Here is a 25,196-nt window from a genome sequence, read left to right as displayed (position 1 = left end):
TGTGCTACCCAAGCCTTATATAGGAATGGCTCGAGTAAGGTGTTGATTGCAAGGAGGAAAGGAGCTTGAATCTTTCTAACTCGATCCATCAGGCAGGGATGTCCTCTTGCCCCCTTTCTATTCCTTTTTATTACTGAAGCAATGTCTACCTTTTTTAATAGTCAAGGGACAAATCTTCATGGTCTTTCGATCCCTAACTCAAGGAAGTCCCTGTTGGCCTCGGAGTTCGCGGACGATACGATGTTATACCTCCAAGGAAATGAAGTGAATCTTGAGAGGGCACAGAGTGCTATTGATCTCTTTTGCAAAGCATCGGGAGCGTCCATCAATTGGAATAAGTCCAAGGGTTTCTGGATCAGCTCGGAGTCCGAGCCTTTTTGGAAGCCAAATGTTGAATTCAAATGGATTGCAAACGGGGAAGCCACTAGGTATCTGGGAACGTGGATTGGGGTAGATATCGACAAAGGAATTCAGTTGCAACAAATTCAAAGCAAAATCTGTGACAAAATTCGCAATTGGTCAAGGATGAACTTATCATTGGCTGGCAGGATCATAGTAGCTAATCATGTGCTCTTGTCTACATTATGGCATGCAGTTTCAGTGTGGATTTTTTACAAGCAAGTTATTCGTACTATTAAAGCGTGTATTAGGGGATTCCTATGGGCTAGGATGAGGAAAGACAACGCGGCAGCCAAAGTATCATGGTCTACATTGGTTCTTCCCAAGAGTAAGGGGGGTTTAGGATTGATTGACCCTGGATTGCAGAGTTAGGCATTGTTATATAAGGTGTTGGTAAGGAGCTTGCTACCCGGTAATGAGTTATGGAAAACATTGATACATAATAGGAGCATTCTTTGGAGTCCAAGACTAGGTGGGCAATGGAAGTCACACAAAGCATGGGAAAGAATGGGAAGATCGCCCAGATGGGATTAATAGATGAAAGTGCATGTTGGTACCCGATTAGAATTGTGGCAAGAGATGGAAAGAAATGGAAGGTGAATCCACCAGTCAAAGAGGCTGAGGAGGATTGGATCTTGTACGTGGTTGAAGGCAAGTCTGCGAGTGCTTAGAATGGGATCCCGCTGAATATACGTGGAAGGGAGAACAAGATAAATCATTAGGTTTCTTCGAATACTCGACACACTTGGGGAGAAAGTTAGGTTCGTATCGTGAGAAGTGTGCCAACAAGTGGGCCCATGCAGCTGTCGATTCAGTCTTCGTGGATAGAACCAGGAGTAGGATATGGAACTCATCCCTTCCCGAGCGGATCAAAGTGTTTTTCTAGTTAATCACCCATCGGGTTGTCCCAACGGGAGAGTGACTTGGGAATGGAGGCGGCATGAGTGGTTGCAAGGCCTGTAGTGCAAGCTTGGAGGACATCGCTCATTGCTTGTGGTGTTGCCGACGAGCGCAAGAAATTTGGTTAAGGAGCTTAAGAATCTTGGCTCAGTTCGGGGTTGAGGTTCATGTATCGAGTGCAGCAGTCACTTGGTTGGCCACTGAATCGGCTTTGTGGTTTCAAGGCTGGAATGGAAATAGTCCTTCTTTAAAGGTGATGCAAGGATCTGTGCAACCAGCGCAAGGAGGTTCATTGGTCTTACAAGAACGCTACGTGGACACATGGTTATTAGTGGTCGGCCTTACAGTCTGGCAAGTGTGGGTATCTAGGTGCAAGGAGGCTTTTGCAGGTAAACGAACCCCACCGGCTGAGAATTTAATGATGATCTGGTTTAATCTTATTTCTACGTTACGAGGAGAGTTTGAAAGTCTTCAAGGGCCCTCTGACGCAAGTGAAGAAGCTAGAGCTCGTTTCCTTCTGAAATGGAGCGGTTCGTCGATGCTGCAGATGGTGGATGGTAAATCGAAGTGGAATTATCAACCACCACGGTGGTTGTTCCCCCCGAGTGTACCTAACATCTAGATGGGTGCTACCATGAGAAGTGAATGGAGGACATCTATGCTGAATTATGTTTTGTAGTGTATGCGTTCGGGTAATGCTATGCGCATCGAATGATGTGGTGTTTTGGAGTTGTTCTTTTGTTGTTTCATCTACACATATTATTTTCTTTTGTCATGCAAGATGGTTTGTAAGATATGAGTTGTAAATTATCCCTTGTACATTGCCTTAACTAATGGAAGTAGTTTTTTTTGGAAAAAAAAAGAGAGTTGTTTGTATACTTTAAGAGTCATGAATTATCGTAACATAAGGCCAATTAATGAACAATGTGAATAGTATTTTAGGCCTATGACCTTGTTAAAAGATTAATGGTGGATACAAGCAGGATCCGTAGCCTGACAAATCAACAAGAAACCAATGGTGAGAAACATAATGATCAAGTTTAAAGAAAGGAGAGCAATAAAAAAATTCAAATTGAGGATAAAGAAACCGTGCACATTATTTTGAAATTGTTTGTTTTGGCAACATATAAAAATATTTTCGTTTCAGGAAGTGTTCGCATATAATTACATACACAAAGATAATATTAAGTGCTTGAGCCTCGAACAATCGGTGCACAACTAATTTATAGAGGGAGAGTCCTCTTGAGAGCATAGCTTTAAGAAGTAAGATCATAGTGTGTGCCAAGATCTATTGTTCAATTAGGTCATGAAATATTATAAGTTTCAATGCAAGTTTGAGGGGAGGTGCTCTCTTTGTGAATATCCTGCTATAATATGGGGGTTTCTTCAAAACAAAAAAGTGTTTGTGACGTTGGGTACAAAATGAAAGATTTTACCATGAGATTGAAGGAAAATTAGGGTCTAAGATAGGTTATGAGTGTAATTGAGCGCCAATAAAGTGATAGATTAATTTGATAGAGTTTGCAATTTTGAGACACCAATAGGAGTATTATATTTCAAGATTGACTCTAATGAGATATACACCTTAAATTCAAATATATTAATGTTATCTCATGAAAGTATATATATAAATGTTTATTGAGATAATGTTATATATATTAATGGGTCGTTGGTTGTGAGGATAGCCAAACCTCCAAAGTCACAAGAACCACCAACCGCTTTGAATTGAAGATAGTACGAATTGAAGGCATAGGATGCATGTGCAATGAGATTGCTAGGTTGGAAACAAGAACCACCTTGTTGAACTGACGAGCATATGAAGGAATTTTGTGCAAATGCATAGTTTAGGACTACTTGTAGGTTGATTGGACTAGCACTTGCATTGGCCGCACACCAAAACTTTTGAGATCCAATTGTTGGGTCTATTGGGTTTGGTGACAATGTTGCATATGCCGAGTCTGGCGAACTACCTATTAAATCAATATCACATATGTGTGTCTTGTTTGGATAAGAAGCTCCTCTCCAACCAATTCGAAATGAAAGACATGAAGGAGCTCCATTACTTTCTAGGAATAGAAGTAATTCGGACTCTTGACGACATCATGCTTTCTCAAAGGCACTATATCCTCAATCTTCTCTGCAAGTTTGGGATGACATAGTGTAAGCTCGTCACTACCCATCCTGATCACAACCTAAAGCAAGATGTTGACTCATGTACAAGAGAGTGTGTTCGCCGATGCTCTATCGTCAGCTAGTCGGAAGCCTCATCTACCTCATAATTACCCGACCTGAGTTACTCGGTCGGCCCTCCTTAGCCAATTCATGCAAACTCCGTGTGACATCCATCTCGACTATGCTAAGCGAGTGCTAAGGTATGTGAGTGGAACCATGGATTTCAACATCTTCTACAAATCCCCAATTTCACTCTGTTGTTGGCCCCAAGTTCTCATTTAATAAAGAAAATATGAATGTAGGTATATGTACACCTGGTGAGATAAATATAAAATAAATAAATTCATTATTAACAAGATAACTTATTCAAAGAGTCCTACGCCCATGATATGAGATCAAAAGGGTTTACATATCTTGTTCCATAACAACTACATCATTAGACATGCCCAATACATAGTCCCTATAGGGGAATAACAATAAGTTTCCTGTACTCGATGTCAATTACAAATGGAAACTCAAAAACATTGTTTATGGGAATGCATTGAGTCTCAACAAATATGGCAACGACTCCTAAGTTAGTGTTTTTGCTAATTATTTTCCCCCATTGGTTTTCACTTGGGGCATGGTGGTTTGGACATCACTTGTCCGTGATGCATTCCATTATGACAATGAATCTATGGACCATGTGTTTTACACTTAATATGGAAGTGTTCATACATTACCACTGCTGTCATTACAGTTTTCAAGAGTAAGGAAGGAAGTCCAACCAATATGGGAGATACCAAGTAGTACCATTGTATATCACATTTGGAAGGTTCGGTGCTCTCTCGTTTTCCATCAACTTAAAACACCACTAGGTGAAGTGGTTTCAAACATTTGGTTAGACATAGTTCATACTTTGAAGGGTCAATGGGATGGTATAGTTGGAGATTCTAGGGCTAAAATTGCTCAACAGAGTGAGTTTCTTATTATCTGGACAGTTACTCCATTCATGACATCCAAATACGGCACTCCTTATTGGCATTTTCAGCCGCTAAAATGGTTGTTTCCCTGCCGATCACATAGAGGTTTAAAATCTTTTAAATTTTTTATACTAATGGCAGGATATCTTTTAAAAAATAATAATAAGTTTCCTATTCCGTATGCCATTAGGTGGTGTGGTCATCTTTCCGAGTGAAAAATTTGGAAATGTTTATGTTCTTAATTTTATTCTTGTTTGAATATCCATGTAATGGCATTTAATGTTAAGTGGAAATGTTTATGTTCTTTAGCATAAACATTTAAGACATTAAAGAATATGAAAGGGTGAGCTTGTTGTATGAAGCTTGAATAGAGCGCACGAGAGATACTATACATTGTAATTTCAATGTAAATGCCCCTATAATGTTTTTATAGAGTTATTAACGAAGGAATTAGGCTTCTAGTTAACAGGAACTTATGTGACATTTTACTTGCTTAAATTGGCAACATGTGTAATGTTTCTTCTTCTTTTCCGTTGGATAACAACCCAATTTTTTCACTCTAATGAAAAAAATGAGGGTCGTGTAATGACGTCACCGTCCCAAGGTAGAAAGTAATAATGACATTTTTCAACAAAATCAGTCCGGGGTCACTTACAATTTTATTTGGTAAGGAATGTTTTTCAAGAAAGAGTGTTTTCTTCATGAATCTCATGACCCTAAGTAATAATTCCATATGGAGTTGTTACAAATATTAGTGTTGGAAAAAGCATTGCTCTCTTTCTTTCTGTATTTGGTCTTTGAATGCCCCTAAATAATAAGACCCTTCCATACACATTATACAAACTAAGTGTACTAAAAACAGGCTATATTTGCATTGAATCCACATTTCTCTCGTGAAGTGTTTTAGCCAGACATTCTTGGTGGCTACCTCATCTACTCATGATTTTCCCCTCCCGTTGGTCTAATGGAGTTAGTTGAACACATCTCTTGGTATCTATCTTTATTTGGTCATGACTTTACACTCCTCTAGGTTCAATGAGAGCCGGTCTATTGACCCTATCCCAACACTTGAGTCGTGGAATATAGAGGTGCCACCATTCGTGGCACATACCTATATTAACAATGATTTTGAGGCATAGTGCAAAGCAAAAAAAAACTTTTAACCAAACATCAAAAAATCACATAACACAAGTCTACCAATACATTGCATGGGGAAAAAGGATCTTTTTTCTTAACCAAATTTTATCAGCTTTAAGGATAAAATAGAAATGAGGAAGTTGGGTGTGCACATGGGCGACAAGGGGGTGCGATGGGCGGTGATGCCAACATTCTACGAACAAGGCGACGGTTGAAGAGGGGCACGTTTCCGACATTGGCCCCACGCTTGTCCATGTCTTCACGGGTGGGCCACCCACACTTGCTCAACGTAAGGTTCACATTCTCGAACCCTACATCCTCCATGGCTGCCACCATGGCATTGAGTTGCATGTCTAGTAAATTCTGATAGTGCAACCCATTCCCATTGTCCACATACTCATCTATGCCATCGTGTATGTCCGCCTCGGTCAAACCGAACAATGCTAGGGCTAATGACACAATACCCATGGCGCCACTCTCCCACGCGAGATATGGATACCCGTCCACGTGTTGCGCCGATCTCTTCTTGGCTACGAAATCCAACAAGGGTTTCATCACAATTTCCTTCACATCGTGCCGGAACATAGCGGCGGAGGGCGGGAGAATGGCGATAAACTCATAGTCACCACCCTACAACACATCCATGATGGAAAAGGGGAGGCTAACATGAACATAATGGACGCCAACATAAGCATGGTATCGGGGCAAGGATTCTTCATTACTTCTTTTACTATTTTTCATTTTTGTCTACAAATTGCCTAATGCCTTTAAAAGTACAAAGGAAGTCACTTTCATGCTCAAGTAGAAAAGAAAGAGAGGGAACCAAAAAACACGAAGTTTTCCATGCAAACCACCCAAGATTTGCTTCTAGTATATATAATCATCATATAAACTTTCACGTTGATTTACAATTGCCATCAATTTCATAAAGCGTGTGTGCATTACATCGTACACAGAAATCGTTTTTTAAGGTAGAAATCGGGTGGTGGACATCTTCATTGTATCCCTAGAGAAGTGGAAAGTTATGATACGATGAAGTGGCAATTTATGACTATTCGGAAACAATATCGCATACCTACCATAACACAAAAGGAGTTTGTCCTACAAGTTGAAGAGAAGCAACATAAAACAAAAAGTTTGTGATGCCATCAATTCTTTGTGGATAATTTGATGGGCCAATGAATTGAAATGATGAGAGATTGAACAAGCTAAGCTAGAACAAAAGTAACGATGAAATGAGAGAGGCTCAACAAGAAAGCTAGAGTACAAACTAGCCCATAGTTACGAATCCGATAGTGCTCTATGGAAGGGGATGTTACTAAGCTTCTACACAATAAGGTTGAATTATAGTATATCAGTATGCAAAAAGCCCAAGGGGTATTAGTTACGACACATTTCTCAAATTTGACATGCACACCTATGGGATCTCTCATTCACATTAATATAGGCACATGCTCGATTTTCTCATTCACATTAACATAGACATGCGTTTGGTGTTCTCATTAAGGAAGCAAGTACCTTTGGACAAAAAGAAGAAGAAAGAAAACATAAAGAGGACAAAAACCAGTCCCATATTGGATCTAAACGAAGTTTTAGGAATGTTTAATCCAATGACCATGCTTCCATTGATCATAGCTTACCACACAAATCATGACTTTCTGATTAGTTTTCTTGAATGTAACATACACCATGAATCTCTTATGAGCTTGATTCACCATGTCCTTACACGGTGAAAATAAGAGCAATTCAACCAAAAATGCTCATTTTCCTAATGCCAATCTTTTGTGGACTCTTCATTACTACAACAATTAGTCACTTTGGGTAAAATCACTCTCTCTCACACACACTTTGGAAAAACAAAGGATACTAAATACATACCCTAAATTTGCAAACCTTGCAAATGCACAGAAATGTGTGTGCTTTTTTGGTTTTGTCTTCACCTAACATGGCGGGCGAACTAATTTGACCGACCATATATATGTAAGCATCTTTCATAATAAAGAAAGAATGGCATGGGCAAATATTCAAATGAAGACAAAACAACCTCTTAAACTAAGATGGGCCATTTCGGAGCCATACTCTCTTGATTGCAAAATACAATACACGTATGTGTGGTTTTCTTGTCACATGAGCTCTCACACTTGTTCGGATCCTTTTTGTCCTACCTCAGCAACACTAAGATTTTCATACTCGGCAATCAATTCGGCATCCACATTATCCGAAGGCTCCCATGTGGCCTCTTCTGCATCGGCCCATCTTACAAGGTACTCTATCCGCCCATTCTCTTCTCTCTTGGAGACAACAGCTTCGGCAATACCATACTCTAAGCCCGCTTCGTAGTCTTTAATAAGGTCATCCGCAACACTGTCAGCCGATACCCATTCATCGGGGGCATCGTCTTTCCACTTGACAAGATATTGTATGCTCCCATCCTCGGCCGACCTCCTCTTGTCGAGCACTTGCTCCACTTCTATCGTCTCAAAAACCTCATTCTCTAGGATCTTCAAGATGTTCTCTAGGGCGAGGCGGCGTGCGAATTGGAGAGGGTTCGCTTTCGGGACCCGATCGATGAGCTCTTGCGCCAAAGTGATGGGGGTCCGGCCTTTCGAATCGGGAACCTCAGGATCGGCACCGAGCTCTATGAGTGCCGACACCGTGTTTTGCCTCACATACCCCGTGGCCATATGCAAAGGTGTCAAACCATCCGGGTCTTGCCCGTCTACATCCGCTCCCGCCTCTACAAGGAGGCGGACACACTTCTCGGACCCTAAACCCGATGCGAACAATAGGGCCGTCCGCCCGTTCTCGTCCACCGCGTCCACGTCCCGCCCTTCTTCCGAGATAAGCTCTTCGAGTTTACCATCATCGACGGTTCGTACAGCCTTCCACCAGGCCGTTTCATACTCGGCCACCACGTCTTTGGCGATTCCCGAGGCAGGAAGCCACGACGGCTCGTGCCCATCTTTCCATTCGATGAGATAGAACATGCGGTGATCTATAGCTCTACTCGCGAGGATCTTATTGACCTCTCCATAGGCTTCTTGAGCATTGGTGATGGCATCATTGTCCCAGGATTGCTTCTCTGTAGATGTGGTCGAGATATCCGGATTGTCCTCGTCCTGCGGCATGGGCATCAAAGACCTAATCAGCATCCACAAAGAAAACACATCTTTTTGACATTGATTCCACATCCACATTCAAATCATTAATTGGCAGCCCTCATAGAGATCTCGATACGTGGTCACTCGCCACATATGATAATGAACACAAACAGCTTCATGCAAATCTTGATGCTTTCTTTCGTCATTCTTCACTATACATATGCACATACCAATGGTTTCCTTCTCTTTTCCTCTTCATATGTCTCTTTCCTGTTCACACATATAGATTTTGTGCTTCGAAGTATGAATATCCCTTCATAGGAAGCAGTACCCCTCACATCCACATCCATATCATCAAAAACCACATTATACCTAGAATCCACCATTCACATTATACCTAAAATCACAATACATCTATTATCTGTATCATTAATTTAACTACAGTATATACAAAATCCACCACATTATACCTAAAATCACAATACATCAATTCTCTGTATCATTAACAGTACAGTATACCTAAAGTCCACATTATACCTAGGATCACAATACATCTACTATCTGCATCATTTAAAGTAGCACCATAACAACATGGTCTGCACCTTCTTCAATTCATCTTCATAAAATACATACCATCATCATCATCATCAACAGAAGGCAAGAGAAATGGAAATCACGAGAGTAATAACAACAAGAAAAAGAGCTATCACGTTACTGGTACCTGTTGGTCTGGGGCGTCGGAAGAAGCAACGGCGACAGAGTCGGTACGTGATCCATGGCTGTACACCGAACTTTCCCGAGCAGAGCAGAGGGAGAGGCCACGCCATGACTTGGTGGGGCGGAAACCGCAGGAAGCTGGTTCCGGGAAGGTGTGGAAGGGAGGCAGGGGGCAGGGAGGCAGGGCGAATTGATGGTGGCGATGGAGCTGGGAGGCTGCCATAGCTGACAGGAAACAGAGACAAGAGACAAAAAGACAGAGAGAGAAGAGGATAAGGGATCAAAGATCGTCTCTGTATATCCAATAGGAGAGGAAAACTCAACTCAAATCGCCCACATACATACATACATACATACATACATACATACATTATACATGCATGCATACATACACACATACATCGTACATACATGCATGCATGCAGACATTCATTCATACATACATACATACATACATACATCTTGCGCTAGTCTCTTTGTATCATCCTGCGCCCGCGATCTTTTTCTTCTATCTAGAGATTGGTTTCGTTCCCCCTAATTGCATTCACGACCAGTGGGCAGCTTGCAATTGTTTAATGGCCCTGCAATGAAGGTGGTACGCCATTTCCTTTTTCTTTAAGAAGATATCCTGTCATTAGTGTAACCATTTTTAATAGATTTTAAATTCTATGTGATCGGTGGGGGAAATAACCATTTCGGAGGTTGAAAATGGCAATAAGGAGTATCACAATTGGCTGTCATGAATGGAGTAGCTTTCCATATAGTGATAAGCTCATGTCGTTGTCGTAAAGATTTTCGCCCACGGTGTGAAAATTGTATGGAATGTACAAAATCGAGTGTGGTTCTTCACATACATTATAGAACAATAATAATGAAGATATTATTTTATATCTTGGTACGAAAAGATGGATGTCTTCTAGGGCTTCCGAATGCATTTTACTACATGTGAAATAGACAAATTAGTGTCAAGTTATGTGAATGTGAAGTTTAAGAACAAGAAGAGAAAAACAAAATTGTGAGATATCCCACATTGATACGGCAACATTAGGATGTAAGAGTATATAAGTAGAGCCATATCTCTTTACATTTTATCTAAGTGTTAGGAGCATATAAGGGTTGGGTTGTGTAACTTAGATAAATGGATGTGGCCAAGTTATTCAAAATAGTGTTTTGGATGGGTTCAAAACCGAACGGCGACGGAACCGAAACCGAACTAGATAGACCAGATCACCGGGTCGAAAGCGGACTGGGTAGATGAATCAATCGGATAGGTTGATCGCGACGATTTCGGTGTGAAACGAACAAAATATCTAGACTAAAAAACCTAGTGAAAGTTTGTACACAAAAGGATGCAAGCAAGGCTTGAACCTTGCACCTCCAAGATAGGAGGTAATAGACATAACCACTAGGCTATGTCATTACCTTAAAAATATTTTTCCTATCATTATAGTTTTACATGTAAATTCTCATATTAGAGCTTGATTTAGTGACATGGTTATCATGCATCGCATGTGATGCATGAGCGCCAAATGGCAAACCTGCACCACATGCATTCCATGCATTGTATGCATGTCTTTGTACCCTCACATGCATCATATACATGGGAGCATCTATATAAGGGTGGATGAAAAAGATCAAAGGGAGCGATGTATTAATCAAGAAATTAAAAGTAAGAAAAATCGTTATTCCATTTTTGTGATGTATTAATCTTGTCTCTCAATCTAAAGTCAAGCATTCTATCGTAACTCAATCTCTCTCTCTCTTTCTATCTATCTTAAATACTTTCTCGCTAAAACTTGTGCAAACTTCGAATCCTTCCGGTCCAGAACCCTGGCGGTTCCGCCTCACGATCTGCACGTAGTGACGTATCTTCACGACACCGTTGAGCAATTTTAGCATCAGAAACTCCAACAATACCATCCCATTGTCCCTTCAAAGTATGAACTATATCTGACCAAATATTTGAAACCAATTCAGCCGGTGGTGTTTTAAGCTGATGGAAAATGAGAGAGCACCTAACCTTCCAAATGTGATATATAGTGGTACTACTCAGTATCTCCCATACTGGTTGGACTTCCTTTCATGTTCCCATACATACATACATCTTGTGCTTGTCTCTTCATATCATCCTGCGCCCGCGATCTTTTTCTTCTATCTGGAGATTGGTTTCGTTTCCCCTAATTGCATTCACGACCAGTGGGCAGCTTGCAATTGTTTAATGGCCCTGCAATGAAGGTGGTAAACCATTTCCTTGCTTTCATGACATCACTTTCTTTACATTGTGCCAATATCTCTTCGAGCACTCGTTTTCTATGCAAGAGATTTTACTCGTGTCTTTTTTGTTGGTAGCATCTCTTCGCACACTCAACCTACATGCAAGCAACGATATGCATTGGAACTATATTGAACTCACACTTCACACCATAAGGTCATCACATGATTTTACTCCTCTCCCAACCATGGAGCCAATGCAAGATCACCAACAAAGCGTTATATCCAAGGTTAGGTGACATACCTACATGTTTAATAGCCTCCACATGTAACCCATATGAATTAATTTGTCAAACACTTGTTGTCTAATTATCTAGAATCTCAAGCAAGATGATAAACAACAAATAAGATCCACGAATATAATGTAACAAGTAGATTGATGGTTTTGGATTTCTTATAATCTATTGGTTAATCATGCTTGCATTCCTTTCTATGTGATTTTACATTAGCTCTTGTGTAGATCTTGTTGGTTGCTACAACTCCCCAAAGATAGATTAGTTCGAATGACCAATTTATCAGTAAATAGCGGATTCGTTTGAGAAATACATGCAAAAGATTATTAGCAATCAACAATGGTTCGGTTCAAGAATGTCAAACTCAAACCGTTCAAAGAAAATTGAACATTAAACCAAACCAAACCAAACCAAACCAAACCAAACCAAAAATCATGAAATTGTTTTAACCAAAAAAATCAAGCTCAAACCAAACAGTTTTAGAGACTTTCAAACCTTTAAAGTGTTAACCAATAAAACCAAAATTTCACGGTTTAGTTTTGCTTTCAACTTAGGTCAAAATTCAAATTTTCACATTTTAATTTTAAAACTTTTTAATTTTTAATATTTCAAATTATAATTTTTCAAAATTTACTTAAAATATCAAGTTTAGGCTTAAAATGTTCAAAAACATATTTAAGAAAATTATCTAATGTCAATTCTAAACCATCAAACCGTTTGAATCGTTTAAACTACGGTTTCAAACCGTTTAAACTAAAAAAGGTTAAACCGATAAAGGCTTGAACTGAACCGTTAAACCCCCAAACCAACCAAACCAAAACTAAACCGTTTACAACAACCTGAACCTGAATCGAGTTGTTTAAACCATTAAGCCACGTTTTCGTGGTTTGGTTCAATGTTGTCAATTACTAAGGGTTATGGAAAAGAAGAACATGAAGGACATATGAGTAAAATTTGTTGGTCTATTGGTACCCCAACTCAATATCTAGGATGTACAATAGGTAATTAGTTTTCCACAGAAAATTAAGTGGCACCCCTCTTACTGACGTTACGAAAAAAGTTGTTATTATGGAGTTCAGCCAAGTTGTCTTTCGCTAGATGAATTGTAGTTGCCAAGTATTGTTGGCAACAATATTGTATGTTTTGTCTTGTTGGATCTTTTCCAAGTCATGCATCTTACAAATACGGAGATTAATTTGGAAATATAGAGGGTCGTGCTCGATCTAAAGTAAAATGGGATGTTATTACCATACCTCGTTCTAAAGGAGGACTAGGTTTTATTGATCCAGTAGAGTAGTCAAGAGCATTGTTAACTAAGTTGATTATTAGAGGATTTACTACGGGGCAAGAGATATAGAAAAAGTATTGTTTCTCAATCGTTGTTCAGAATGTTTTCCTTTCTTAGGTGCACCATAGTCAAATGGATGTCAATTGGATATTTAGGGAAAATTTCAGAGTACCTTCATCCCATGGATGAGAGGAAAAATTTATTCAAACTATTTTTTTTCATGGAAACAAGTCTCACTTGGTTTGCTCCACAATAAACCCAAACCTACTCTTTATGATGAGTATTTGAGACAAAGGTTAGTATGGAACTCGTTGTTTACAACATCAAATGGATTAATGTTGGGTTCTAAACAATGGTTGGCATGGGGAAATTTGGTAGAAGGTCATGCTAACTTAGTCAAGACCTGGCAGGTTTTTTTATCGCGCTCTTGGGCGAAATAAAAACAAGTGTTGGATAGGATGCATGAAGGACAACTAATGCATCATCAAATTTAGGAAGCTATGAATAGAGCCACCATACCACCTACTAGCTCTTACCATAGATGGGTAGGTATTTTTACTAGATTGGAAGTACTATTGACTGTAAAGGGGTATTTAGAGGATAAGACCTTCCGTCTTTTTTATGTGGATAACGCAAACCAATTATCTTAATCACTGGAAATGGTAATCGGTTATCCTTATGTTATGGAGCACAAGATAAGGGCAATAGGATATGCCAATCACAAATGATAATATTGACCCACCGATAGAGGGCATAAGGTCACATTCGGAGTTATGGGTGGCGGGTAAACAACCTTTGTTTAGTTAGATTAGCATGGGACCTAGCTAACAATTAGTGGACAAATCTATTTACTGGTCACAACTTTAACTTTTTCCAATATTTTGTACGGTTGGGAAGACATGTTTTGTCAAATAGATGGGATGTGTTACCGACTACATTTCAATACTAGAGTCAAAAGGGCATTACTTAATACGTTGTCGTGAAGATTTCCGGCTACGGTGAGAAAGCCGGGAAGGACAAATCAAATGGGGAAGTGCAACATTGCACATGCACTTGTAAATTTGTGTAATAAGAATAAGTAAACAAAATGTAATGGGAAGGGTAATAATCTAAGGTGCTAAAGGTGCACCACGAAGTTCGTAGAGGCATAAACATGATGTGCACTTTGTAGAGTAGAATGAGTAGTGGGCATTGAGAGTGATATGAGAGAGAGAGAGTCAAGGCCCACCGATTTAAGATCAAGGGAGATATTCCCCATTAAGTGAAAGGGGATTTGACTCCCTCTTGTAATGTGCTCACCCCTTACTACTATAAAAGGGAGTGAGGGGTTACTTGTGAGGGGGTTGCCTATTTTTTAGTGTGAAAGGTATACCACATAGTTCTAGGGTTCTTCTTCTTCCCATTTCGGTTTAGGGTTAGGGTTTCACTTAGGGTTTCCTTATTCATCTTCTTTACTTTACTTATCCGGTTAGGGTTTCTTATAGTCGTTGGGTTTTGGCCTATGCCGCCATGGTTGTATTCGTTTGTGTTTTCTTAATATAACTTTTCAATGAGTATTTTGCCTCCATTGATCTCTTGTTCGATCTTCATGTCATATTCATTCTCCTCTCCTCTTGAGCTAAGCTTCCCTTTCATGTCTTATTCCTTCTCCTCAACTCCCTAGTTCAAGACCCTTGCGGTCCCGCCTTGGATCCTACACACGCTCGCGGACTATCGCGACAACGTCATGCAATATGGTTACTTGTGTATCGAGTCTTGCATGTTGGTACATGGCTGCATAAGATGGGTGTATCCTCTAGTTGTGCTCATTGTCATTTACAAGCTAAAACTCAAAAGCATAGTCTATGTTAGAGCTTAATCCTAATGTAAGCATATGACAAGGAAATAATTGATGGATAGATAAGAAAGGTGGGAGAAAGAAGGGCATTGATCCCCCTAACCACCCCCGAGCAAAGGGATCGAGACGAACTCAAGCTTTGATTGTCGTCCCATACCACCGCCTTGGCATCAAGTCGTACTTGGTATTGGCGCACTCACTACAAGAGTTTGATCACCACAAGATCAAAGTCTCGACGTAGTCGAATGATGTGTCTAATGAGGGTAGTTAGGCCTCATATTTATAGCCACACCTAACAATCAGCAACGGTTCGGTTTGAACTGAACCAAACCGTGAAACCGTGGCTTAATGGCTTAATGGTTTCAACAATTCGGTTCAGGTTTAGGTTTTGTAAAACGGCTCGGTTCGGTTTCAACAATTAGAAACCGCGGTTTAAACGATTTAATAGTTGTTTATTTATTATTATTTTTAAAATTGTTTTTAAACAATCTTTTCATTTTTAGACCTTATTCTCACATTTTAGGGACATCTTTAAAATTTTAAAAATTTAAAATAATGAAATATTATAAATTTTAAAAATTAAAATTTGACCTAAGTTGAAAACCGAAACCGAACCACGAAACTGCGGTTTTAATGGTTTGAAAAATGTTTAACGGATCGGTTTAACGGTTTCATGGTTCGGTTCGGTTCAGGTTTAAAAAAATTTAAATTGTTCGCTTTTGACCCTCTCAAACCGAACCGAACCATTGCTAATTGTTAGCCACACCTAACGTCACCAGGCAAGTTCATACTTGGCCCTTATGGGTTGTCTCAATTCCTAGGATTAAAAGTAATCCTCCATTCTTTACACTCTCGTTTAACCCTCACACTTTATCCACGTGTATAGAATACTACTGTACAAACTTACTATGGGATAATTTATGGTCATGCCTGTAACAATCTATGGGATTGCATGGAATCTCAACTGGTATGGCAATGCCTCCTTAGAATATTTGGTAACTACTTTCCCCCATCGGTATTCACATGGGGAATGGTGGTTTGGACATTGCTTATCCGCTCTATTTTCCATTACAATGGGGAATCTATGGACCATGGTTTTCACACTAACTCTAGAAGTGTTAGTGTACTTCATTTGTGTCTTTGCAGTTTTTAGGGATAAGGAAGGAGGTGTCGCCATTATGGGAGATATTGAGTAGTATTACTACATATAACATCCGGAAGGCTCAATGCTCTCTCATTTGTCATCAAGTTAGAGCCTCACCGACTGAATTGGTAAATAATATTTGGTTGGACATGGTTCATACTTTGAAGGGTCAATGGGATTGTATTAGTGGAGATTCTGACGATAAAGCTGCTCAATGCCATCGGTTTCTTACTTTGTGGAAAGCTACTCCACTTATGTCCTCGAACAATGGCACTCCTTGTTGGCACTTTCAACCACCAAGCTGGATCTTCCTTCCCCCGATCACTTAGGAATTAAAACTTTGTAAATTGTTTATACTAATGAATGGATATCTTTTCAAAAAAATAAAATTTGTTGGTCTCTCGTCCTTTTCTACCATTGCCCTTGGTTTTCCATGAATGTCAATAATATACCCACCGCTCAAGAGAAATCGAGATTAATCTTCTTAGCAAAGGATCCATTTTGTTGCGAATTTGGAACATCTTGAGTTTCAGGCACTGTGGTGTATTAACTAACTATAGTAGCTTCGTTGATTGGACAGTTGACAAATATCTGTGTCTCTCACATGAAACTCCTCAAAGGAGCACAAATATATCTCCCAATTAGACATCTCTTTTTTAAAACACGACTAAATGTAAAGGGCGTGGCCTACAAAATCATTTTCTAAACTAATAGGTTCCATATACATGGTAATGCTTAATAAATCTACAATTAGAACTAAAATGTCGGGATAGATAGGCATAACCAAATTTCGATAGGCTGGCTTTTACAGAAGATAGAAAGGGAATGTCTTGATATAACATGAACATATTCTCTAGACCTCTTCGATCCCAGGAACAAAGGTCAGACACGGGGCAAACCATATTCTCACAAAGGTCTGACACGACACAACACATGTTCGAGGCAACAATAAGACACAAATAGACCGCCCATCCAAGCAATTTGGGCATACAAGGTATATCGAAAAAAACATGGTGTGACAAGCTTTTTGTCCCAAGAGGCTCTCGACGGCTGGACACATCGAATGGCCGGCCGGAAGGCGATAAAGACACAACCTGGGTGGGTTTACTTAATAATATATAGCAGAGGAATAATTAGGAGAAGTTAAAATGTGATTAGTGTTAATTAAGGAAGGATTAGAGGAAGTAATTAGGTCAAGTGTGAAAAGGGTCGTCTTCTTTCCCCCTTCTCTCTGTTTCTAGACGGTGGCTTTTCGACCTTCAGATGCAAGAGAATGGATATATGCGGTTGAATCTCCTCTGTGCCTTGGTTCATTGTCTCTGCACCCCATCCATCCATCCATCCATCTTCTCCTACTTCGATTTGATTCAGGTTTGTCTGCACATCTTTTAGCCAATCCATTAACCTTCGATTCTGATTGCCTCTTCTTTCATGGCGCTATATGTCTCTAAATATTTGGCTATGGAACTATTCAAAATTATCTACACACGGTTAATATTATAATTACACATTCTTACGGTTTTGCTTGCAATCTTGAGGATTCTTTGATAACATTTCAAAGACACTAGGCTTCATTTGTAGCCCAAAAGGCTATTAATTTGGATTACTGATCCATCTAGCATTTCCCATTGCTTTTACTGAGAAGTCCCGCACCTCTCTGCTTTAAAGAAGCATGCTGACGAGATTTTATTTTGCTCACATGGATAACGTGGGAAAATATGAACACTAAATCTCGATGTGCCCCTGAATATTTGCCCATGCCATTCAATCCATTTGAATATGTTGTGATAGCATATGCCTTTCACTGCACTCTTTCTTGCTGTTCAAGACCCCCCCCTGAAGCCTCATAAAGAGAGAACTTCCAATTATTTCGAATTAATCATGTAGCCAATTGTGGATTCGATCTTGATGAGCACATGTATTTTTCAATTTCATTCAATCTAGCCTAATATCATATGATTGCTACTTAAATTAAAATTCTATTATGTCAAGTTGATTCAAATCTTGTTCATTTCATTTAAGCCATTATATATATGATGCAATTGCTACTTTTTGTTTTTTTTTTGTTTTTCATGATTTCACATAGAGATGTCCCTAATCATATGGTATATATTGGACCCATTTGATTTCTTCCATTTTATACAATCCATTCAAATATCATATGATTGGTATAATTTATAAACCACATGTCCTCCATTGCTATATTTGTAGTGTTAGCAACCATGTCCGACAACGGACAAAAGTTGGAGTCCAAACTATTGGTAAAGAGGGTATTGGTTTAAAGCGAAAGTTAAAATGGTTGTAGATTTGCAGACACCACATTATGTGTGCAATGTTCAATGTTTCCTGGGCGTTGTAAAATTCTGTGGCAAGCTCATCAAGAATTATTTGAAGATCATGATGCCTCTCATATAACTTACATTGAAGAACCAATTTTCTATATAGACCTCAAAAGCAACCAAGGGACTCGATAGTTTAAAGCAAAATTTTACATATGCTCCCATTTTCGCCCATTTTGACCTTTCCGAGCCTTTCTTTATGGAAGTTACTGCGTCTAATTTTGCACTCAGAAGTGACTTATGGCAAATTAGAGGCACTGGGAAACTACATCCAATACCTTTTCATTTGCAAAAAATTGATACTGAAGAAATCAATTATGAGATTTCAAAGAATGTTTGGCCATTGTGGATTCTTTTATGTTGTGATATTACTTCTTGGAGTTTTCTCCCCACCAAATTGTTGTCTATAATAACTGCAGGAACCTCAAATGTTTCTACAATGCCCGAGTCTTGAATCAATGAGAATGCTGTTGGGTGCAACAATGCATAATAGCCACTCTATATTTAGGACATGAGTGCTTGCTTTGTACTGTCTGAAGCAAGTCTGCCTAGGTTTTGATTGTATAAGGCTTATGGTAGCAAAATTAGTTCGACGCACCTACAGATTTGAGCATCCTTGATTCTGCCCGTACAAATCTATGTATAAATGTAAGATGTCTCAGATCCTACTATTCTAAAATGTACTTCTTGCTTGAGATCTAGATACTCTCCTACAAATTATGATCCATTAAATAGGCATGATGGGTAGCTCTATCTTTTGAATGTTGGTTCTTGTCTTCGGATCTCATAGTATTGCTGTGACACATACATGGTTGGACATTTTGGATTCTACAAGATTTTAGAGCTGGATCTTGGAGGTATTGGACATTTCAACTTTGTATTTTTGTGGAAGATTGTTCACATTTGTGATGTATGATGGTGTTATAGATACCTTGACATTGTGTGTATTAGTGTGACAATAACTGGTTCTATAGGGTCTGTGGAAATCCATCTCATCGGATCTTTTGTCTTCCAAACATTTTGATGCCATTCTCATAGTGATGGATCAATTCACTAAGATGATACATTTTTTCCATGCACTAAGACTATTGATAATAAGAAGATAGTAGATCTGGTTATGTGAGAAGTATTCAGGCATCATGTTTTGTCCGATGACATTTCAATTATCGAGAGCCAACACAGCTCAAATTGCTGAAGCACTTGCTCAAGCTACACAGAATTTCTTGCAAGCCATCTTCAAGCTTTCATATGTAGAGCGATGGCAAAAGTGAGCATATGAATAAGACTTCAGAGCAGTAACTTTGTTGTTTCATCAACTACCAGCAAGATGATTGGGTTGACTTCTTGCATTTTTCGGATTTTTTTGCTTACAATAATTCAACATGTTCTTTTATCAAACACACCATTCTTGACAAACACAGGAACTCATCCTCGCTGGGCGATGCTTGAACATCCAAAAAGCTCTTGGAATCTTGCTACTGAGCATCATCTAATTCAACTCCAAGATTTTCAAGTCGAGCTCTCTCACCATTTCCATTATGCTCAAGCTGCACCTACCTTAGCAATCATGCTATTGAAGATCATCTAATCATCGCCAAGAGATTCAATCCGAGCTCTTTTACTATATCTGCAATGTTCAAGTTTCATCCAAGGTAGCAATCTTGCTATTGAAGATCCTCTAATTCAATTCCAAGAGATTCAAGACGAGCTCACTCACCATTTCCACTATGCTCAAGCTGCACCCAAGCTGATTGCAGATTGTAATTGAAGTAGCTCTCTTAGCAAATTTTACTGTCAGTGCCGAGTACCAATTTGCTCATTGTGACATGGAAAGGGGGGTTTTGAATCTGTGGCAATGTTAGTGCATGCCCTAGACTTTAGTTAGTAGGCTATTGTTATATTCATGATAGTCATTATCACATTACCTTAGTCAACAGTTTTGTCATTGTACTCACAATAACTATTGTAGCAATTCATTTGATGGTCAAGTTGCAAACATGCAATGTAGCCAAGTAGAGACCTTGCATAGAACTAAGAGCTACTATAAATGGGGAAGTTCCGATATTGTCAATCCATTCAGTTCATTCTGAATCTTTGGCTAATGGTTTCAAACTTGCCTGTGTAATTCTTATACATAATGGGGATTGGCTTACCATTCAGTATTGTTTTTGGCTTCAGCTATGATAGCTTGAATGCCATAAAAAAACACTTGTCACAAAACATGAGCTTCACACGGCTGATAGAGTGGCAATATTTGACATCTTTTGGGTGAAATGGATTGCAATTTGAAGCTCTGTACATTAAATCATTAGAATTTTCTTTCTACACGTGGCCTCTAAATGCTTTCCATTTATTATCAATTTGTCATTGTTACCTTGTCACATGCATACTTATTACTGAATGCATATAAGAATATTATTAGTGAAAGTTGAATGGAGTAAAATACTAACTCTTTCCCCCTTCTATGTTCTTTTATTAAAAATGTTGAAAATTGCCCCCTTCAATTTTTTTCAACGTTGAAGATGTTATTACTAAATTAAGGTTTGAATTAAAGATGCTACTATTAGATTTTTTGAACATGCTGATAGTAACAAAAGATATACTCTGAAGGTACTAAAGGGTCTACCTTGAAGGTGCAAAAACATTGACTCGATATGGAGGCCGCAAGCAGTGAAAAGAGTGACACTGAGGCATTACAATCTCGGGTGGAGCAACTAGAGAAGTTATGGCAACAAGATGTGTTGAGAGGATTAGTCAGAGAGGCTCGTCTCGAGTCTGAGTTGCTAGAACTAAAAGCCTCGGTGTCTGCGGCTGACAACAATGATAGAAAGGAAGTTGATATTCTCCGGCGGCGTGTGAAAACGGCCGATACCCTCCTCTCATACTTGAAATCAAAAGCGAGAATTATGGCTATTCCTCGATTTGCGCACACATCGTGTGGTATTAGGCACCAAGAAGGAGTGGGTTTTGTTGACAAAAAAGGAGTTCCTATAACAGAGTGGAGAAAGAATATGAAGCCGACCTTCATAGAACAGGAGACTTCTGCTTTAGACCCTCCTCTTGGATCACAATATGAGACCAGTGAATTTTCTGAAGGGGAGTACATAGAGCGAATTGCAAGGAGTGTTATGCATGTGACTGACATTATGGAGCTACTATTGAAAAGGGCAATAATTGCCGAGACGGATATGGATAACGAGAGAGAGAAGGCAAAAGCTAGCCAGGCTGAGGTGAAATACAAGGCATTACAACTCGAAGGTATGTGGACTAGAGTGCAAGAGATGGAGAAAGTGGCCATTGGCACCAGTAGTGTTCTGAAAGAGATGCAAGTGAAGTTAGAGGATATGGAACATGAGACATCGAGGCAGCGGCAACGTGCAGCGGAAAATGAACAAGAGCTCTCAAAAGTGAGGCATGATTTTGGAATGTTGAGGTCGAGTATTGAGAACCTTGTCACGGCTCGAGAGACAATTGTTACGCTTGAGAAGCGAGTCCAAGAGATGGAAGGAATTTCCGAAAGGTATGCTTTAAAGTTAGTTGTCATAAAGTTTCATTGGTTTTGTGCACATCCGTATGGCCTTGATTAGGACTCAAATTTAAGGTTATGGATTCAGATTCGCCTATTTTATGGGCCTCCATGAAGGTGATTATATTAGCCATCTACTTTGCTGATCATTTTTTTGTAAATTTCTTTAAATCAATTACAATGTCAACCATGTTCTCAGTCAAGGTCATGAAGGTTTGCTAGTCTTCATAGTGGGCTCTGAGATGTAGGTATGAAGAGTGAGGGTCCACTTGTACATCTACCCAAGTTCTCCATGAAGATCGGGAAGGTTTAATAGTCGTAATTGTGAGGTCCGAAATGTAGCTATGAAGAGTAAGGTAAAGCTAGAAAGATAATCATGTTGAGCTTACAGGAAATTATCCATAGTAGATGTTCTTTTTGTATTGCTTCCACTGAATCATCATATAGCATGGTTTCTTTTATAATTTATTGCTGTTTTGACATAATCAGATGCTATGACAGGTTAAGTGCTCACGTGGTAACCTTGGAAAGTGGAAAGCGGCGGAAGGAGGCTGAAGTAGCCGAGTTTCTTGTGGAGAATGATAATCTACGAGAGCAGCTCGATCTAAAAGAGACTGAGTTATCGGCCATGAGGCAACAATTGAGAGCGATGTTCAAGGAATGAATGAGCCAGCCTAGGCATAAAATATGTTTATATCAGATGTGTTTTCTTTTGGGCACTTTTGTGCTTTCACTTGTTGACTCAAAGCATATATAGAACATGATACATCTGAGACATCAGTGTTTGATCCAAATTCTTGATTGAAGAGAAACTGTTATTGGCATCAGCTTTTGGGTGGTAGACTTGGAAGTACTCAAGATTATGCTAGGAGACTGATCGCATGGCTCATTTATTCATTGCAAAAGAGATGAGATCACTTTGTAACCATTGTTTTGCTATGCAATGGATATGTTACATGCATTTGATCCTGATCTCTTTTATGTATGTAAATATGAAATTTAGATGGTTAAACCACCCATGGAATTGAGAAACATGGATTTTGGCCCATTGAAAATGGAATGGTGTAGAAATCCGGTATTGGCTTTGAAACTAGACTATTTAGTGCAAATGAATCATTTGATATATAAGAACATTTTCCATGCCCTTTTGTGCAACTTTTCTCCAAGCTTCCGACTTATAGATGTGTTTCTTGTCAATTTTCAGCTTGAGATGACGATATTGTGAAATGGAAGGTATGGTCGATGTTGCAACACTCGTGAACTCTTGCATTAATGTTATTACATATCAACTTTATTGTAATGCTATATCGTGGTTAAGAAAAGCACATTGTAGTGCTTTTCACATGGTCATGGCATAGCAGAATGGATGTGCTATTTTGAAAAGCTATTTTGCAGCCTAAAGATGCCATGACTAGTCTACACCTAATTCTATTGGCCATGGATAAACATGTGGGTGCATCACGTGTAGGAGGTAGAAATTCACTTGTGCACAATATTATTAATTTCTTGTTGAAGAGGTGGTCCATAATTTCTTTCTGCTTTTTGAATGGTTTGCATTTGTCTTTGCTTTATGTAATTGTTATTTTCGAGCAAAGCTTGTGTTTCTTGACAACTTTGTTTCTATGTTTTTTCTTGACTATACTTCTTTCTTTCCATTCATTGAAATATACTAAATTCAAGGTTCAAGAACATGCACATCGTAAAAAAGTTCGCTGAATTGAAGGAAGTCATGCAATTGCACATCTCATTGAAAAATGTATTTCGAGCATAAAGGGAAAGAAACATAAGGAGATAAATTCTACAATAGCACTTGGGATGATCAAGAAGAAAGGCATCACTTGGTAAAAAATGTGATTGTCCACTCAATGCATAGTGTCAAGGTTGTTTTAAATCATTTGACAAAGGAATACAAGAAAGTTGTTTACATTGTTGAAGATAAGATATATACTAGATGCATCTCATACAAATTATTTTAAGCAATTTGCGAGAACCCCACGGGGAAGCAATGGCAAGCATGGAGACATTTTGATCAATCATTCTTTGGGCTCCCATTAGATGGGGGTTGACACTCTTGGGAGGATCCAAAGGCCAAAGATTAATTGATGTGATATGGCAACGACAAAAAAAAAAATCGTTTGAGAAACTTCGCCCATGCCAAGGTGGCACTAAATCATCGGTCACAAACAATTGTGATACTCTTGGTATGTTCTCTATTGTCAAAGACCAAGTTCCTTCATATCATGTACACACAAAATTATCCCTTTATGGTTAGGCCACATTGGAATCCTTGGTGGACCTATTCTTAATGAATGTGATTTGTTGAAAAGAAATCGTTTGAGAGTCGGTTAAGCTACATTCAAACAAAATCTAATGGAAAATCCATGTTCATGTACCACGAAACTATTAGATTGCAAAAATGTTTGCTTAGGTTCAACAATTTAAAGGTTATATTCAAACCTATTTTACCATGATAATCTATCTTGATGCGGCACAACATTTGCTTGCAAAAGAATTTGTCGCGAGTAACGTACTAATAGTTTAAAGGCTAAATATAGGTCACACAAACACTTTTCGGTGGTTGCTTGTTGGGTTATTTTTAGAAAACATGCAACAACAGATGAAAGAATGCACGGCATATTATCAGAGCCAATCAAATCTAATATGTTGCAAGAGCTATTTCAACATGTTTGTATTCTGTAACTTTGGGTTTAAACATGTAGAAACTAGATATTCAGTTGGCTTGTCTTTTAATTTTTAATTGAGGATTGCCCTTTGGCTCTTTACATTTACCATCAAGTTGTTTAAACAGACAAGACCATTAGATTGCATTAGGTTCGTTTACTTGTCATGTGGACAAATCTCATGTCACTATCTTGTTGAAGACTTATGTCATTCAAAAATATAATAATCTTACCTCAACCCAATAGACCATTGTCTAACCTTGTTGAAATGATCTGTTTACAAATATTGACATATAATGGAGGGGAATTCATTGAGCATTACTATGGTTCAAATCCATTGATTTTCCTAGTAGACATGTATCCTTGCACAATGAGATTGTTGCTCTTAAAAGTAAACATTACGGACCATGCCAATTTGTTCGAGTGTTAGCAAATATTGACATATAATGGAGGGAATTCATTGAGCATTACTATGGTTCAGATCCATTG

The 25,196-nt window shown here is 38.9% G+C and overlaps 2 protein-coding genes and 1 pseudogene across 4 annotated transcripts; 1 reads left to right on the top strand and 2 right to left on the bottom strand.

The window, feature by feature from the left end:
• Nucleotides 1-2,254: 2,254 nt before the first annotated feature.
• On the bottom strand, nt 2,255-7,288 carry LOC147857376 (putative glucan endo-1,3-beta-glucosidase A6; annotated as a pseudogene).
• Nucleotides 7,207-9,674, bottom strand: CAO (chloroplast signal recognition particle component (CAO)). 2 transcript variants are annotated; one of them, XM_087328781.1, is made up of 2 exons: nt 9,393-9,674; nt 7,207-8,689 (listed from the first exon to the last, which is right to left on the bottom strand). In XM_087328781.1, exons 1-2 carry the CDS (start codon nt 9,609-9,611, stop codon nt 7,706-7,708), a joined length of 1,203 nt encoding a protein of 400 aa, XP_087184907.1. In that variant the 5' UTR covers nt 9,612-9,674; the 3' UTR covers nt 7,207-7,705. The 2 variants fall into 2 exon arrangements, with proteins under 2 accessions (XP_087184907.1, XP_087184908.1); XM_087328782.1 differs by having other exon boundaries at nt 7,207-8,711; nt 9,393-9,599.
• Nucleotides 9,675-17,411: 7,737 nt separating this feature from the next.
• Nucleotides 17,412-23,166, top strand: LOC147857374 (uncharacterized). Of its 2 annotated transcripts, XM_087328429.1 has the most exons (4): nt 17,415-17,532; nt 19,922-20,297; nt 21,111-22,020; nt 22,528-23,166. In XM_087328429.1, exons 3-4 carry the CDS (start codon nt 21,155-21,157, stop codon nt 22,688-22,690), a joined length of 1,029 nt encoding a protein of 342 aa, XP_087184555.1. In that variant the 5' UTR covers nt 17,415-17,532; nt 19,922-20,297; nt 21,111-21,154; the 3' UTR covers nt 22,691-23,166. The 2 variants fall into 2 exon arrangements, with proteins under 2 accessions (XP_087184554.1, XP_087184555.1); XM_087328428.1 differs by lacking the exon at nt 19,922-20,297 and having other exon boundaries at nt 17,412-17,532.
• The last annotated feature ends 2,030 nt before the right edge of the window (nt 23,167-25,196 follow it).

Source organism: Azolla caroliniana, unplaced genomic scaffold, assembly GCF_043228905.1.
Source record: "Azolla caroliniana isolate FFs.n. ecotype wild unplaced genomic scaffold, voAzoCaro1.0.p SCAF_12, whole genome shotgun sequence".
Classification (NCBI taxonomy): domain Eukaryota; kingdom Viridiplantae; phylum Streptophyta; class Polypodiopsida; order Salviniales; family Salviniaceae; genus Azolla; species Azolla caroliniana.
This window is presented reverse-complemented; position numbering and strand designations above follow the sequence as displayed.

Coding starts and splice junctions, on each gene's coding strand:
- CAO (XM_087328781.1), bottom strand. CDS start 9,611: ATGGCAGCCTCCCAGCTCCATCGCCACCATCAATTCGCCCTGCCTCCC. Junction 8,690..9,392: donor CCGACGCCCCAGACCAACAG/GTACCAGTAACG, acceptor CCCATGCCGCAG/GACGAGGACAATCCGGATAT.
- LOC147857374 (XM_087328428.1), top strand. CDS start 21,155: ATGGAGGCCGCAAGCAGTGAAAAGAGTGACACTGAGGCATTACAATCT. Junction 22,021..22,527: donor ATGGAAGGAATTTCCGAAAG/GTATGCTTTAAA, acceptor ATGCTATGACAG/GTTAAGTGCTCACGTGGTAA.